Source organism: Typha angustifolia, chromosome 1 (assembly GCF_048772165.1).
Source record: "Typha angustifolia cultivar Huaian chromosome 1, ASM4877216v1, whole genome shotgun sequence".
NCBI lineage: Eukaryota > Viridiplantae > Streptophyta > Magnoliopsida > Poales > Typhaceae > Typha > Typha angustifolia.
In genome coordinates, this window is record NC_133239.1 from 11,247,216 (window position 1) to 11,260,775 (window position 13,560).

General features: G+C 42.5%; 4 protein-coding genes across 5 annotated transcripts; all 4 read left to right on the plus strand.

The window, feature by feature from the left end:
- The first annotated feature begins 104 nt into the window (after positions 1 to 104).
- LOC140762622 (chalcone synthase-like) lies at positions 105 to 1,703 on the plus strand. Of its 2 annotated transcripts, none has more exons than XM_073100497.1 (3): positions 105 to 294; positions 391 to 992; positions 1,124 to 1,703. In XM_073100497.1, the coding sequence occupies exons 1-3, from the start codon at positions 141 to 143 to the stop codon at positions 1,517 to 1,519; spliced, it is 1,152 nt and encodes a 383-aa protein (XP_072956598.1). In that variant the 5' UTR covers positions 105 to 140; the 3' UTR covers positions 1,520 to 1,703. The 2 variants fall into 2 exon arrangements, with proteins under 2 accessions (XP_072956598.1, XP_072956605.1); XM_073100504.1 differs by having other exon boundaries at positions 1,151 to 1,703.
- A 2,679-nt stretch (positions 1,704 to 4,382) lies between these two features.
- Positions 4,383 to 6,081, plus strand: LOC140763851 (chalcone synthase 1-like). Its single transcript, XM_073102222.1, has 3 exons — positions 4,383 to 4,617; positions 4,744 to 5,345; positions 5,484 to 6,081. Exons 1-3 carry the CDS (start codon positions 4,422 to 4,424, stop codon positions 5,877 to 5,879), a joined length of 1,194 nt encoding a protein of 397 aa, XP_072958323.1. The 5' UTR covers positions 4,383 to 4,421; the 3' UTR covers positions 5,880 to 6,081.
- Positions 6,082 to 8,784: 2,703 nt separating this feature from the next.
- Positions 8,785 to 10,663, plus strand: LOC140763861 (chalcone synthase 1-like). Its single transcript, XM_073102233.1, has 3 exons — positions 8,785 to 9,067; positions 9,217 to 9,818; positions 9,936 to 10,663. Exons 1-3 carry the CDS (start codon positions 8,890 to 8,892, stop codon positions 10,329 to 10,331), a joined length of 1,176 nt encoding a protein of 391 aa, XP_072958334.1. The 5' UTR covers positions 8,785 to 8,889; the 3' UTR covers positions 10,332 to 10,663.
- Positions 10,664 to 11,482: 819 nt separating this feature from the next.
- Positions 11,483 to 13,560, plus strand: LOC140763867 (chalcone synthase 1-like). The gene is made up of 3 exons (XM_073102244.1): positions 11,483 to 11,741; positions 11,868 to 12,469; positions 12,609 to 13,560. The coding sequence occupies exons 1-3, from the start codon at positions 11,564 to 11,566 to the stop codon at positions 13,002 to 13,004; spliced, it is 1,176 nt and encodes a 391-aa protein (XP_072958345.1). The 5' UTR covers positions 11,483 to 11,563; the 3' UTR covers positions 13,005 to 13,560.

The following is a 13,560-nucleotide window of genomic DNA, read 5'->3' on the forward strand; positions in this document are numbered from 1 at the left end:
CCTAGTCGACCGTTTCATGCTCACCACCCCTATACACCCCCCTCCAGCCGATGGCTATAAAAACCCAAACACACCCTAACTCCTCCACTGCACTCTGAAGATATCGTACTTGCCACTCGGACCGATCGAGTTAGAGAGAAATGGCGCAGGGAGCAAAGGACGCAGCCACCGTGCTCGCCATCGGCACCGCCACGCCTGTGAACTGCGTGTACCAAAGCGACTACCCAGACTACTACTTTCGCATGACCAAGAGTGAGCATCTCACCGAGCTCAAGAAGAAGTTTAAGAGAATATGTAAGTTGGATTTTTTTTTTTTAGGGATTTTCTCATTTCACAGTTGACATTATTAATTGCGTGCATGCATGCATGATTAATTAATTAATTTTTCAGGCGACATGTCGATGATCAAGAAACGTCACTTCCAGTTGAGTGAGGAGATATTAAAGGAGAACCCCAACATTTGTGCATTCATGGCTCCATCCCTTGACGCACGGCAAGACATCCTCTCGGAAGAAGTCCCGAAGCTAGGCAAAGAAGCTGCCACGAAGGCCATCGAGGAGTGGGGGCAGCCCAAGTCCAAGATCACACACCTCATCTTCTGCACCACCACCGGCGTCGACCTGCCCGGCGCCGACTACAAGCTTACCAAACTCCTCGGCCTACGCTCCAACGTCAACCGCTTCATGTTGTACCAGCAGGGCTGCTTCGCCGGCGGCACTGTGCTCCGCCTCGCGAAGGATCTCGCGGAGAACAACCGCGGGGCACGTGTTCTTGTTGTTTGCTCTGAGATGACTGTTTCCCTTTTCCGGGGTCCATCAGAGACCAACCTTGACACCCTCGTCGGCCAGGTGTTGTTTGGGGACGGCGCCAGCGCCGTCGTCGTCGGAGCTGACCCCGACCTAGCCGTCGAGCGCCCCCTCTACGAACTCATCTACGCTAGCCAGACCATCCTCCCCGATTCTGAGGGCGCCATTGGCGGCCAGCTCCGTGAGGTCACCTTTCTACAATTTATTACTTCTTATAGATTGCGTTGAAACTGTTAGTGTATATATACAACTTTTTTCAAACTGCTTGTGCTTATCTTCCTAAGTTAGTAAGATTTCGAACTAATTGGTACAAACAGGTCGGGCTCACCTTCCGCCTCCTCAAGAGCGTACCCGACCTCATATCCAAGAACATAGAGAAGAGCCTGATCGACGCCTTCACGCCACTTGGCATCAACGACTGGAACTCGATCTTCTGGGTGGTGCACCCAGGCGGGCGGGCGATCCTGGACCAGGTGGAGACCAAGCTAGGGCTGCACAAGGAGAAGATGGCGGTGACGAGACACGTGCTCAGCGAGTACGGCAACATGTCGAGCGCCTGCGTGCTGTTCGTGATGGATGAGATGCGGAGAAGGTCGGTGGAGGGAGGGAAGGCCACCACCGGAGAAGGGTTGGAATGGGGAGTGCTGTTCGGATTCGGGCCAGGGCTCACGATGGAGACCGTGGTCTTGCATGGCCTCCCAATTGCTGCATGAGGTTTACGTACGTACTAGTTGGTAGCATGCATGCATGCATGCTGACGTGGGAGTAACTAATAGCAAAGGATTAGCTTATGCTCAATTCTTGCTGTTCAGATTAATTTGGCACTACAAGTCAAACCCAATGTCGTCGTACCAATTTGGCAGTATTATTAATGAATAAACTCCGGATAGTAAAGTGAATCAGTACGTAATATTCTAATGCGGTATTCACCAAGATGAAATAAAACGTGAATTTTATATTTCCGAAATTATTGTTATATTTATTATTATTATTTCTCTTTAATATAAAAATTTGAGGTTAAAAAATAATGGTTTTAGATTTGTTGCTTTTGTGAACTACGATATTTATATATATATATATATAATTTTAGTTTTTTAGAATCTTACTTTGGTTTTATCTTATTAGAAATCGATGTTTTGATTTAATGTCCCATTTTGTTCTATGGTCACTTAACCCAGTGAATTGGTTAAATTATATTCTCTATGAAAAGGTACGGTGTGGTTTGATATTTTCTTTTTTAGCAAATAAGATTCTAATATTAGGATAATAAAAGGAGATAACTTTACTTATAATATAATCAAAATATAGAGTGTTAGTTGTAACGTTCTCTTCTTTAATAGACTAGTAGACTATTAAGATGTTTATTCAATTTAAATATATAAATATGACAGTGTAAAATGATATAAATAAAATTATATCAGAGTGAAATGAATTTCGGCTTATTTAGGGATAAAATATAATTTTCTCTTAAAATAATCACTAAAGTTCAAAAATCTAGAGAGCTTCCCATTGATAATCGACCTAGTACAACTTTTAGCTTAGCTTATCTGGGAGTGCAAGCGAGAGTCAAAAATAAGCTAAATTAATTTCAAGCCTAGTTTTGAATTCAAGCTCAACTCAGCTCAAGTTTAGCCGAGCCGGATTGAACTGGAGCTTAAATATTAAGATATAGTGCAGCTCCTCCATCTCAATTCATGCTCCTTAAAATCCTCCTCAAATGTTAGAATATTTATTTAGCTCATTTGACTAGTAAATTAGATTAATTGATTAGTGTAGAATTTAAAAATAATATTTTGATTTTGAAATGATTCTTAGTTTTTCTTATGCCTTTAAATTATAGTAATTTTTTGGATAACTGAGAGTCATGAGTTATTTAAACTAATATATATATATATATATATATATATATATATAATCTTGTACAAGTGAATCAAGCGTAGTAAGAAAATTTTAAAATTTTTTATCTACTTTATCTTGCTTTTAATTATCAAGAGAATAATCACCTCACATCAAAGACCCTCTTCCGAGTCCTCAACTCTATCTTCCCCATCATCCCCTAGCTCACAGCTAAGATACACGCCGACGACCCCATCCCCGGCTCCAACGACCGCGCCGTACGTCGTCATCACGGCCAAATTCCATCCACACCAAGAGGGTAGGCGTCCTGCTCAGGGTTTTTGAGCGAATTCTTGGGGTGGAGGAGGAGGAGGTAAAGGGGCCGGTAGTATGCCATCTTCTTGCGCCGGGTAGTCAGTGGGTTGCGTGCTCGAGAAAGAGGGGAAGATTGTGGGGGAAGATTAGGCAGGAGATTAGGATTCTCCCTGTGCTGCTGCAGGGGATGAGTTGATCCATGCGAGTGTACTTGGTAGATTGTTTCACTAAGTTGCATCAACTCTTATGAATTTGATATTAGCTTCTCTGGATTCTTTTTTCTCGATTTTTCCACCCACCGCGTGAGCACCTAACTATAGAGGTGGCAATAAAGTTCAGAGGTCTAACTTAAATTCGGGTCGGATGAACATCACCTTTAAGAGACAACGTGATGTTTAATTAATAACTTTATGGACTTTGGAAAACTTTCTCAACCTTTTAGAGAAAAGGCCCTTCTGCTCTGACATGCAAGAGAGAGAGAGAGAGAGAGAGAGAGAGAGAGAGAGAGAGAGAGAGAGAGAGAATGTTGCTGGGAATAGGTTTAGCATGGAGGACCCCATCATGGCATGGTTTCAAGAAAAGTGAAGAGCCTTTTTAATCCATTACTCAAGAAGTCCTTTGTACTCTACTCTGAGCCACTTTCTATGTGGATGAGTGTGTGTTGTTATTCTGCTCATGCGAAGTTTTTCTCAAACAACAAAACCATTGGCCCAACCATAATATGATACCATTACTGATAAAATATAATAACATCTTGTGTTCCCCATTAAAAACAAATAAATAAACTGACTAATTCTTTTGCTTTATTAAGAGGACTATATACTGCTAACCTTGCTAATTAAACTAGGTATATTATTTCAAAAAGGCAAGCTCAGATGTGCAACCTTATGGTGGCATTTGTTTTTATTTTATATAAATTTGTCGAATATAAATTAAGGGCTATAAAACACATTGGTTATAAAAGTAGTAAGTGATAATATAATTGTTGTGAGAATTGTCATATGAGATTTTACACTACCGCTCTTTCGGAGAAAATCAAGTAGATTAGTAAAGTTAGATATATTATTTTTCATGTAAGGATAAATAACGGTCTAATTAATGCGTTGAGCAAACTAGTCAAAGCTGCCATTAATTTGGAATCCATAACGTTTAATCTGAGGACTGCCCAGCTACATTCTATAGATTTTTCCACCCCACGCGAGCACCCAACGCACAAAGTCAGAAATTCCATAACTTTTGCGGCTCCATCACAAAAATAGTCCAACGTGACGACCCATCTAACCTCGTCTCGGAGCGAACGGTCACCACTCCTAGTAGGCCCCGCTGATCCCCATTTCCCAGCCGCTGCTATAAAAATACCCCATCTCGTAACTCCAACAATATCGAATATCCCTCCTTTTCCTCCCACTTCTCCTTCCTCTTCTATCCTATTTCCCAGTAGGACCGGGATAGAGAGCAACGGCAATGTCAATGGCAATGGCAATGGCGAGAGTGGAGGAGATCAGGAAGGCACAGAGAGCGAACGGCCCCGCCACCGTGCTCGCCATCGGCACTGCCACACCGGACAATGTCGTGTACCAGAGCGACTACGCCGACTACTACTTTCGCATGACCAACAGTGAACATCTCACCGACCTCAAGAAGAAGTTTAAGAAAATATGTAAGTTTTTGGTGTTACATATATATATACCAATTTTTTCACACAAGGAGGGGTCAAAAAGCAAAATATGAAATGAATGTGTACGTGCATGCACGCATGCATGGTTCTATTTTATTCTTTTTCCAGGCGACAAGACGATGATCAGGAAGCGTCACCTTCATTTAACTGAGGAGATATTAAATGCGAACCCCAACATGTGCGAATTCATGGGAACATCCCTCAACGCTCGGCAAGACATCGTCGTGGAAGAGATCCCAAGGCTAGGGGCAGAGGCGGCGGTGAAAGCCATCAACGAGTGGGGGCAGCCCAAGTCCAACATCACTCACGTCATCTTCTGCACTACCTCCGGCGTCGACATGCCCGGCGCCGACTACCAGATCACCAAGCTACTCGGCCTGCGCTCCAACGTCAACCGCTTCATGTTGTACCAGCAAGGATGCTTCGCCGGCGGCACCGTGCTCCGCCTCGCCAAGGACTTGGCCGAGAACAACCGCGGGGCGCGGGTTCTTGCGGTCTGCTCCGAGTCGACGGTCATCACTTTCCGAGGGCCGTCGGAGGACCACCTTGACTCCCTCGTCGGCCAGGCATTGTTTGGCGACGGCGCCAGCGCCGTCATCGTCGGATCTGACCCGGACCTAGCGGTCGAGAGCCCGATCTACGAGGTCGTCTACGCCAGCCAGACCATCGCTCCGGATTCCAAGGGCGCCATTGACGGCCACCTTCGAGAGGTAATCTAAAGAAAATTTATAGAAAACAACATTTACATTTTTTTTTTTGTTTTATTGTCATTAACAATATAGTATACTACTTGGAGTTCGTGTGAACGCTTGAGGTTTATAATTAATTTCAAATCGCATGTACTATAGGTGGGTCTCACCTTCCACCTCCTGAAGGACTTACCCAGCCTCGTCTCGAACAACATCGAGACGAGCCTCACCGACGCCTTCGCGCAGCTCGGCATCGACGATTGGAACTCGATCTTCTGGCAGGCGCACCCGGGCGGGCCGGCGATCCTGGACCAGGTGGAAGCCAAGCTAGGGCTGCACAAGGAAAAGCTGACGGTGTCGCGGCACGTGCTGAGCGAGTACGGCAACTTGTCCAGCGCCTGCGTGCTGTTCATAATGGACGAGATGCGGCGGAGGTCGGCGAAGGATGGGAAGTCTACCACCGGAGAAGGGTTGGAGTGGGGAGTGCTGTTTGGGTTCGGGCCAGGGCTCACGGTGGAGACCGTGGTCTTGCATGCTCTCCCAATTGCTGCATGAAGTTTACGTACGTAGTAGTTGGTGGCATGCATGAAATATATACAAATGTTAACGAAGCAATATGTGGCATAATATTTATGATTAACAAGTCAGTAATCGTTATCTTCGTGTTTCCCAATGAGATGGATATTTTTTTTGGCTCAGATCACATTTTTCTGAAATAAGAGTGATGCAATGCATGCAGCCTGTAGAAATAATTACGAATCAGAAAATACTTGTCTGCGCATGAATTTGCAAATCTTGTCTAAGTTTTTTTACTTTCTAGGTCTTCACACTAAAATTTGTAATGAGACAAGAGAGTATTAAACTTATTTAGTCAATTAGTTTACTTTAATCATTGCGGAGATTAAAAATTTGTTTGATAAAAATTGCTAATTTAGACTCCTAAAAGAGTTTTGGCATAACATTGTTGTCGGACCCGCATGCTTAAATATCAGGATGACTCGTGGATCATCCTTTGACAATTAACATCCTATATAAGGAACCGAACTTAAGTTATGGCTTTGTAACACCACTCATTTATTGCTGATATTCTTATGTTAGATTATTTTGGATGTCCGAAGTGTTAATGATATAAAAACAAAACATAGGATATTTTCTATAAAATTATCAAATATAAATTAAGGGCTGGAAATCTTATTGAACCTCAATTCCAAACTAAGCTGTCTTGATCAGTATCCCTCAAGATAGCAAGTCACTCCAAATATGAATATAGCGAGAACAATCAAAGTATCTCTACAAATGCTTAAATCTTCTAAAACTTATTTTATTTCTGAAAATTAATCTAATAAAAACTCTTTTAAGACTTCAAAGTATGTTATCTTATTTTTATCTCAAACTAGAGTTTAATGACTTACATATGTGAGAGAAAATATTGCCAGAAAATCACTTTGAGTACTCAAGCATTTAAACACCTAATCGGTCGTTTCTAGGCCCCGCAACACCTTCTGCGTTTAAGTGATCATTTGAATACTTGTACTTTGTACTGCACACGCATTTCATATTTTAAATCTTTTATAATCCTAATTTCTACAAAGTATTCTAACTACATTCATGATCAAATACGTATTTCCCAAAAAAAATCTAACAATGGCTCTAAAACACATAGGTTATAGAAGTAGCATGTGATAGTATACTTATTTTGAAAACTGCCGTGGAATACACCACTCTTTGTAGAAATTGTAGAAAATTAAATAGGAAAGAGAATAGTAGAATTGTAATAGTGGAATCATTGATTATATTTTTGTGTATTGAGATGTACTAAGTGGTGGTGACTTATTTATAGTTGAATGAGGCCACTACAACAATGAATGAAAAGATACGACAAGAATCAACTCTAATTAGCATTAACAGATTTTTACGAGATATGAGATGGTAAATATGGTATGAAATAAGAGATATTACCATATTGTACTAGGAAAGAAGGATATTTTCAAAATAATATCTTGACAATATTCTAAGAGTATATATATTATATACCTATTATGAAAATATATGTAGTAATTTATTACGACCCAATTGTGGATCACAATTAAATCAACTCTAGATAGAAAATTTGCCTATTATTATATATGGTAGATGGTAAATAAATTACGAATTGAATTAATGTAGGTGAAAATTCACTTAATTTTATTGGCAATTAAGTGAACAAAATGGTAAGGAATATAATGGCTAACATAATAAGCAACTTAGCCATATACATTATTGGCGAGGAGGATGAAGAGGATGATGTTGAAGGACCAGAGGTCGAACTTGGCCCCATCGTAGCCCTTCTTGTCGATGACCTCTGGCGCCATGTAGGCCAGGGTGCCACACGTGGTATGGAGGAGGTCGTTTGTGCGCACATAGCCTACAAGGGCAGAGAGCCTGAAGTCGATAATCTTCCCGGTGGCATCAAGGATGAGGTTCTCCAACAATCTTTAGGAGAATGGGATGCAACAGATTTTACATTGTGGGATCAATGTTAAATTTGGGAGAAAATAGCAGAGGGCACTAAAGAATTTTTTTTTTTAATAAAATATTTAATATTAGCTAAGCCACTTAGTTATCTTGCCATTATAAATGGAGGAGTAATTTAGTTAATTTACTAATTTTATTAAAGTTGTCGGGAGGATGAGATATTTCTAATAGTTCACGAGGTAATTATAGAGATGGGTAATAGTTTATGGGTGAAAAGAAAATTATCCTTTCAAAATTTCAAACTAATTTTGCTCCTTAAATATTTCATATATGACCAAAATAACGGTCAAACGCATATTGTCTTGTAAAGAATTAGGAGGCAAAATAGTAATAATAAAACACCAACATAGGTAACGTAACGACCCCGAAAATATCACATGGGATTAATTATAATTTAAAGCTAAGAAAAATAATATTTCAATCCTTTCTTCGCAGCCATACGTCAAACAACCTAGCAAACTTTATAAAATCATAAGCTCAAATTATATACATATAATATGCTCTAGTAAATTAAAATAACTAAAACTTTAACCTCTAACATCCGCTGAGGAAATAGTTACCATTACTATTATAATTTCAGCTCATTTAGTGTAATATCAATTAAGGAGTAGGAGGTGGGTACATAATTAATATTCACTAGACTATTATATACTTATTTCGTGTAATATAATTTTTTATTTTTATCCATACAATATCTTCTTAAATAATATGCTCGGTTTTACTTAGTAATGATTATGAAAGTATTTAATATTAGTCCGACGAAATTTAATAACTATTTTTTAAACCTTTATCTAACACTGCGCTCTATCTGTTTACTTTTCATATTTTTCTTCGCCCCCACGCGAGCTACCTAACCACGGTGACAAAAGTCCGACGAAATTTGGATATTATATATCCCAGCCGCTGCTATAAATACCCAAACACACCCATTGTTTTAATTCCAACAACATCGAATATCCCTCCTACTCTGTATCCTGCATCTTCTTCTCCTTCCTCTTCTATCCTGCTACCTTCGGAGTTGTACTTCCGACTCGGACCGAGTTAGAGAGCAATGGCGACAGTGGAGGAGCTCAGGAAGGCGCAGAGAGCGAACGGCCCCGCCACGGTGCTCGCCATCGGCACTGCCACGCCGGACAACGTCGTGTACCAGAGCAACTACGCCGACTACTACTTTCGCACGACCAACAGTGAACATCTCACAGAGCTCAAGAAGAAGTTTAAGAAAATATGTACGTTTTTGTGTTACAGATCAATTTTACAGACAAGGAGGGGCCAAATAGCAAAACTGGTGCTAATGAAAATGAACGTGTATGTGGAACTACCCATGGATGCATGGTTTTATATTTATTAATTTTTTTCTTTCTTAATTTCTTTCCAGGCGATAACACAATGATCAGGAAGCGTCACCAACATTTAACTGAGGAGATATTAAAGGCGAACCCGAACATCTCCGAGTTCATGGGAACATCCCTCAACGCTCGGCAAGACATGGTCGTGGAAGACATCCCAAGGCTAGGGGCAGAGGCGGCAGTGAAGGCCATCAAGGAGTGGGGGCAGCCCAAGTCCAAAATCACCCACGTCATCTTCTGCACCACCTCAGGCGTCGACATGCCCGGCGCCGACTACCAGATCACCAAGCAACTCGGCCTGCGCTCCAACGTTAACCGCTTCATGTTGTACCAGCAGGGATGCTCCGGCGGCGGCACAATGCTCCGCCTCGCGAAGGACTTGGCTGAGAACAACCGCGGGGCGCGGGTTCTAGGTGTGTGCTCCGAGTCGACCGTCATGACTTTCCGGGGGCCGTCCGAGGGTCACATTGACTCCCTCGTCGGCGCAGCTATTTTTGGAGACGGCGCCAGCGCCGTCATCGTCGGATCTGACCCCGACCTAGCCGTGGAGTGTCCGATCTACGAACTCGTCTATGCCAGCCAGACCATCGCCACGAACTCCGAGGGCGCCATTGAGGGCCACCTTCTGGAGGTAATCTAAAGAAACTTTATAGAAAACAATTATCATTTACAATATAGTATACTACGTACTTGGAGTTCTTGTGCACACTTGAGGTTTATAATTAATTTCAAATTACTTGTACTATAGGCGGGTCTCACCTTCCGCCTCCGGAAGGACGTCCCCAGCCTCGTCTCGAACAACATCGGGACGAGCCTCACCGACGCCTTCACACAGCTCGGCATCGACGACTGGAACTCGATCTTTTGGCAGGTGCACCCGGGCGGGCGGGCGATCCTGGACCTGGTGGAAGCCAAGCTAGGGCTGCACAAGGACAAGCTGACGGTGTCGCGGCACGTGCTCAGCGAATACGGCAACATGTCGAGCGCGTGCGTGCTATTCGTGATGGATGAGATGCGGCGGAGGTCGGCGGAGGGAGGGAAGACCACCACCGGAGATGGTCTTGAATGGGGAGTGCTGTTTGGGTTCGGGCCAGGGCTCACGGTGGAGACCGTGGTCTTGCATGCCCTCCCAATTGCTGCGTGAAGTTTACGTATGTACAAGTTGGTAGTGTGGGAATAATTAATACTAATAAAGGATTAGCTACTGCTCAATTGATCTGGCTGTTCAGACTTGGCACAGGCACGCTAAGTCAAGCCAACGTCGTCGTATCAATTTGGCAGTAGAATATATTAATGAATAATATCCGGATAGTAAAATGAGTCAGTACGCAATCTAATCTAGTGCAGTATGCAAATGATAAGATGACGTGAAGAAGGAAATAAATTATTGTTCATTAATAAAATATTTGAGATTTAAAAATAATAGTTTTAAATTTGTTGATTTTGTCAAATTCGATATTTAGATATTAATTTAGTATTTTCGAAGCTTATTTTGATTCTAGCTTATTAGAAATTGGTGTTTCTATTTATTCTCAAATTATTTTTGGGTGTCCAATATTCCCATAATCCGAAATCTATCTAATTAGTCAATAAAGAATAATCTAATGCAGTTCGCACCTAATAAGATGAATATTCTTTTCTAATATTTTACTCATTTATTTAAATAAACCTACTAACTAAATTTAAATAATTTTGAAACTATTTAATATTAGTAAGATCTCAACGAAAGCTTTCTGGCCATATTGTTTTATTAAAAACATAGTAATATTACTAATATTTATTCATAAATTTTAATACAACGATATTACTATATAATTTTAATGTTATTTAAAAACTAAAAATTATAAATAAAATACGATTACATTGGATTTGTTTGAAAAATATAGAGCTTTCCTCATAAGAAATTAGCTCAAAATCATATATATATATATACACACACACACACATGCACACACATGTAGTACGCACTACTGAAGAAAAAAGGATAAATTTTAGCCTAACAATTCAAACAGAGAACATATAGACCGGAGACCTACAGATACCGGCATAGTATGAAGGACTTTTTGCTTAGCCTATCCACCACTGCCATCTGTTGAATTTTCGGATTATTTGCACACCCACGTGAGCACCTAACCACGGTGTGACGTCGGCAATTCTTAAAAGTCCAAGGCGATGGCCCATCTAACACCGCACCGGAGTGAACGTTCCCAAGTCCAAGTGGACCCGTTCATCCCCGGCCGAAGCTATAAATACCCATACACACCCATGGTTTAACTCCAACAACATCGAATATCCCTCCTTCATCTTCTTCTCCTTCCTCTACTATCCCGCTAACTTCGGAGTCGTACTTCCCGACTCGGACCGAGTTAGAGAGTAATGGCGACATTGGAGGACCTCAGGAAGGCGCAGAGAGCGAACGGCCCCGCCACGGTGCTCGCCATCGGCACTGCCTCGCCGGACAACGTCGTGTACCAGAGCGACTACGCCGACTACTACTTTCGCATGACCAACAGCGAACACCTCACCGACCTCAAGAATAAATTTAAGAACCTATGTAAGTTTCTGTGTTACAAACCAATTTTAGAGACAAGGAGGGGCCAAATAGCAAAAATGGCGCTCATAAAAATCAATGCGTACGTGCAACTACGCATGGATGCATGGGATTAATTTTTCTTTTCAGGCGAGAAGTCGATGATTAGGAAGCGTCACATGCATTTAACTGACGACATATTAAAGGCAAACCCGAACATGTGCGAGTTTAGGGGAACATCCCTCAACGCTCGGCAAGACATCGTCGTGGAAGAGGTCCCAAGGCTAGGGGCAGAGGCGGCGGTGAATGCCATCAACGAGTGGGGGCTGCCCAAGTCCAACATCACCCACGTCATCTTCTGCACCACCTCAGGCGTCGACATGCCCGGCGCCGACTACCAGATCACCAAGCTGCTCGGCCTGCGCTCCAACGTCAACCGCTTCATGTTGTACCAGCAGGGATGCTTCGCCGGCGGCACCGTGCTCCGCCTCGCCAAGGACTTGGCCGAGAACAACCGCGGGGCGCGGGTTCTTGCGGTGTGCTCTGAGTCGACCGTCATGACTTTCCGGGGGCCGTCGGAGGACCACCTTGACTCCCTCATCGGTCAGGCATTGTTTGGGGATGGCGCCAGCGCTGTCATCGTCGGATCCGACCCCGACCTAGCCGTGGAGCGCCCGATCTACGAACTCGTCTACGCCAGCCAGACCATCGCCCCGGACTCCAAGGGCGCCATTGACGGCCATCTTCGAGAGGTCATCTAAAGAAAATTTATAAAGCATTACTTCTTCTTCTTTTTTTTGTATTTTATTATCATTAACAATATAGAATACTACTTCCAGTTCATGTGCACACTTGAGGTTTATAATTAATTTCAAATTGCTTGTACTATAGAGGGGTCTCACCTTCCACCTCCTCAAGGATGTACCCAGCGTCATCTCGAACAACATCGAGACGAGCCTCACCGACGCCTTCGCGCAGCTTGGCATCGACGACTGGAACTCGATCTTTTGGCTGGTGCACCCGGGCGGGCCGGCGATCCTGGACCAGGTGGAAGCCAAGCTAGGGCTACACAAGGAGAAGATGGCGGCGACGAGACACGTCCTCAGCGAGTACGGCAACATGTCGAGCGCGTGCGTCATGTTCGTGATGGATGAGATGCGGCAGAGGTCGGCGAAGGAGGGGAAGTCCACCACCGGAGATGGGTTGGAGTGGGGAGTGCTGTTTGGGTTCGGGCCAGGGCTCACGGTGGAGACCGTGGTCTTGCATGCCGTCCCAATTGCTAAGTGAAGCTTACGTACGTATTAGTTGGTAGCATGCATGCGTGGTGATCTGGGAGTAATTAATACTAAAGGATTAAACACTATATGCCAAAGCCAGTAATGCCGTAAGCACCTGATAAGATGAAATAAAAAGTAATATATATTTTTTATTATATCAAGGAGGGACTTTTATATATATATATATATATATATATAATTATGTTATGATCTGTCTATTACCAAAAAAATATGGGGCTGATAGAGTAGAGGATTTTTAAGCCGATAAGACTGTTGAATTATAGTTATAAGATAATCACCAAAGTCTTAACCAGTAGGCTTTGTAAGGTGATTAATGAGTCACAGTGCTTTTATAAAAGACAGGTATATTCTATATAACATGGTTAGTGCTTATGAGATTGCTTTTGAAATGAAGAAGTATAAAAAAGAAGGTATTATGCTGAAATTAAGCTATTTGGCTGATATTTTTTAATAAAGGTCATTTCAAAACAAGTAGATTCATTGGGTGATGTATTCTATGGGTCTTCAGCTGTTATTTTAATTATGACTTGGAGAATTATTTCAAA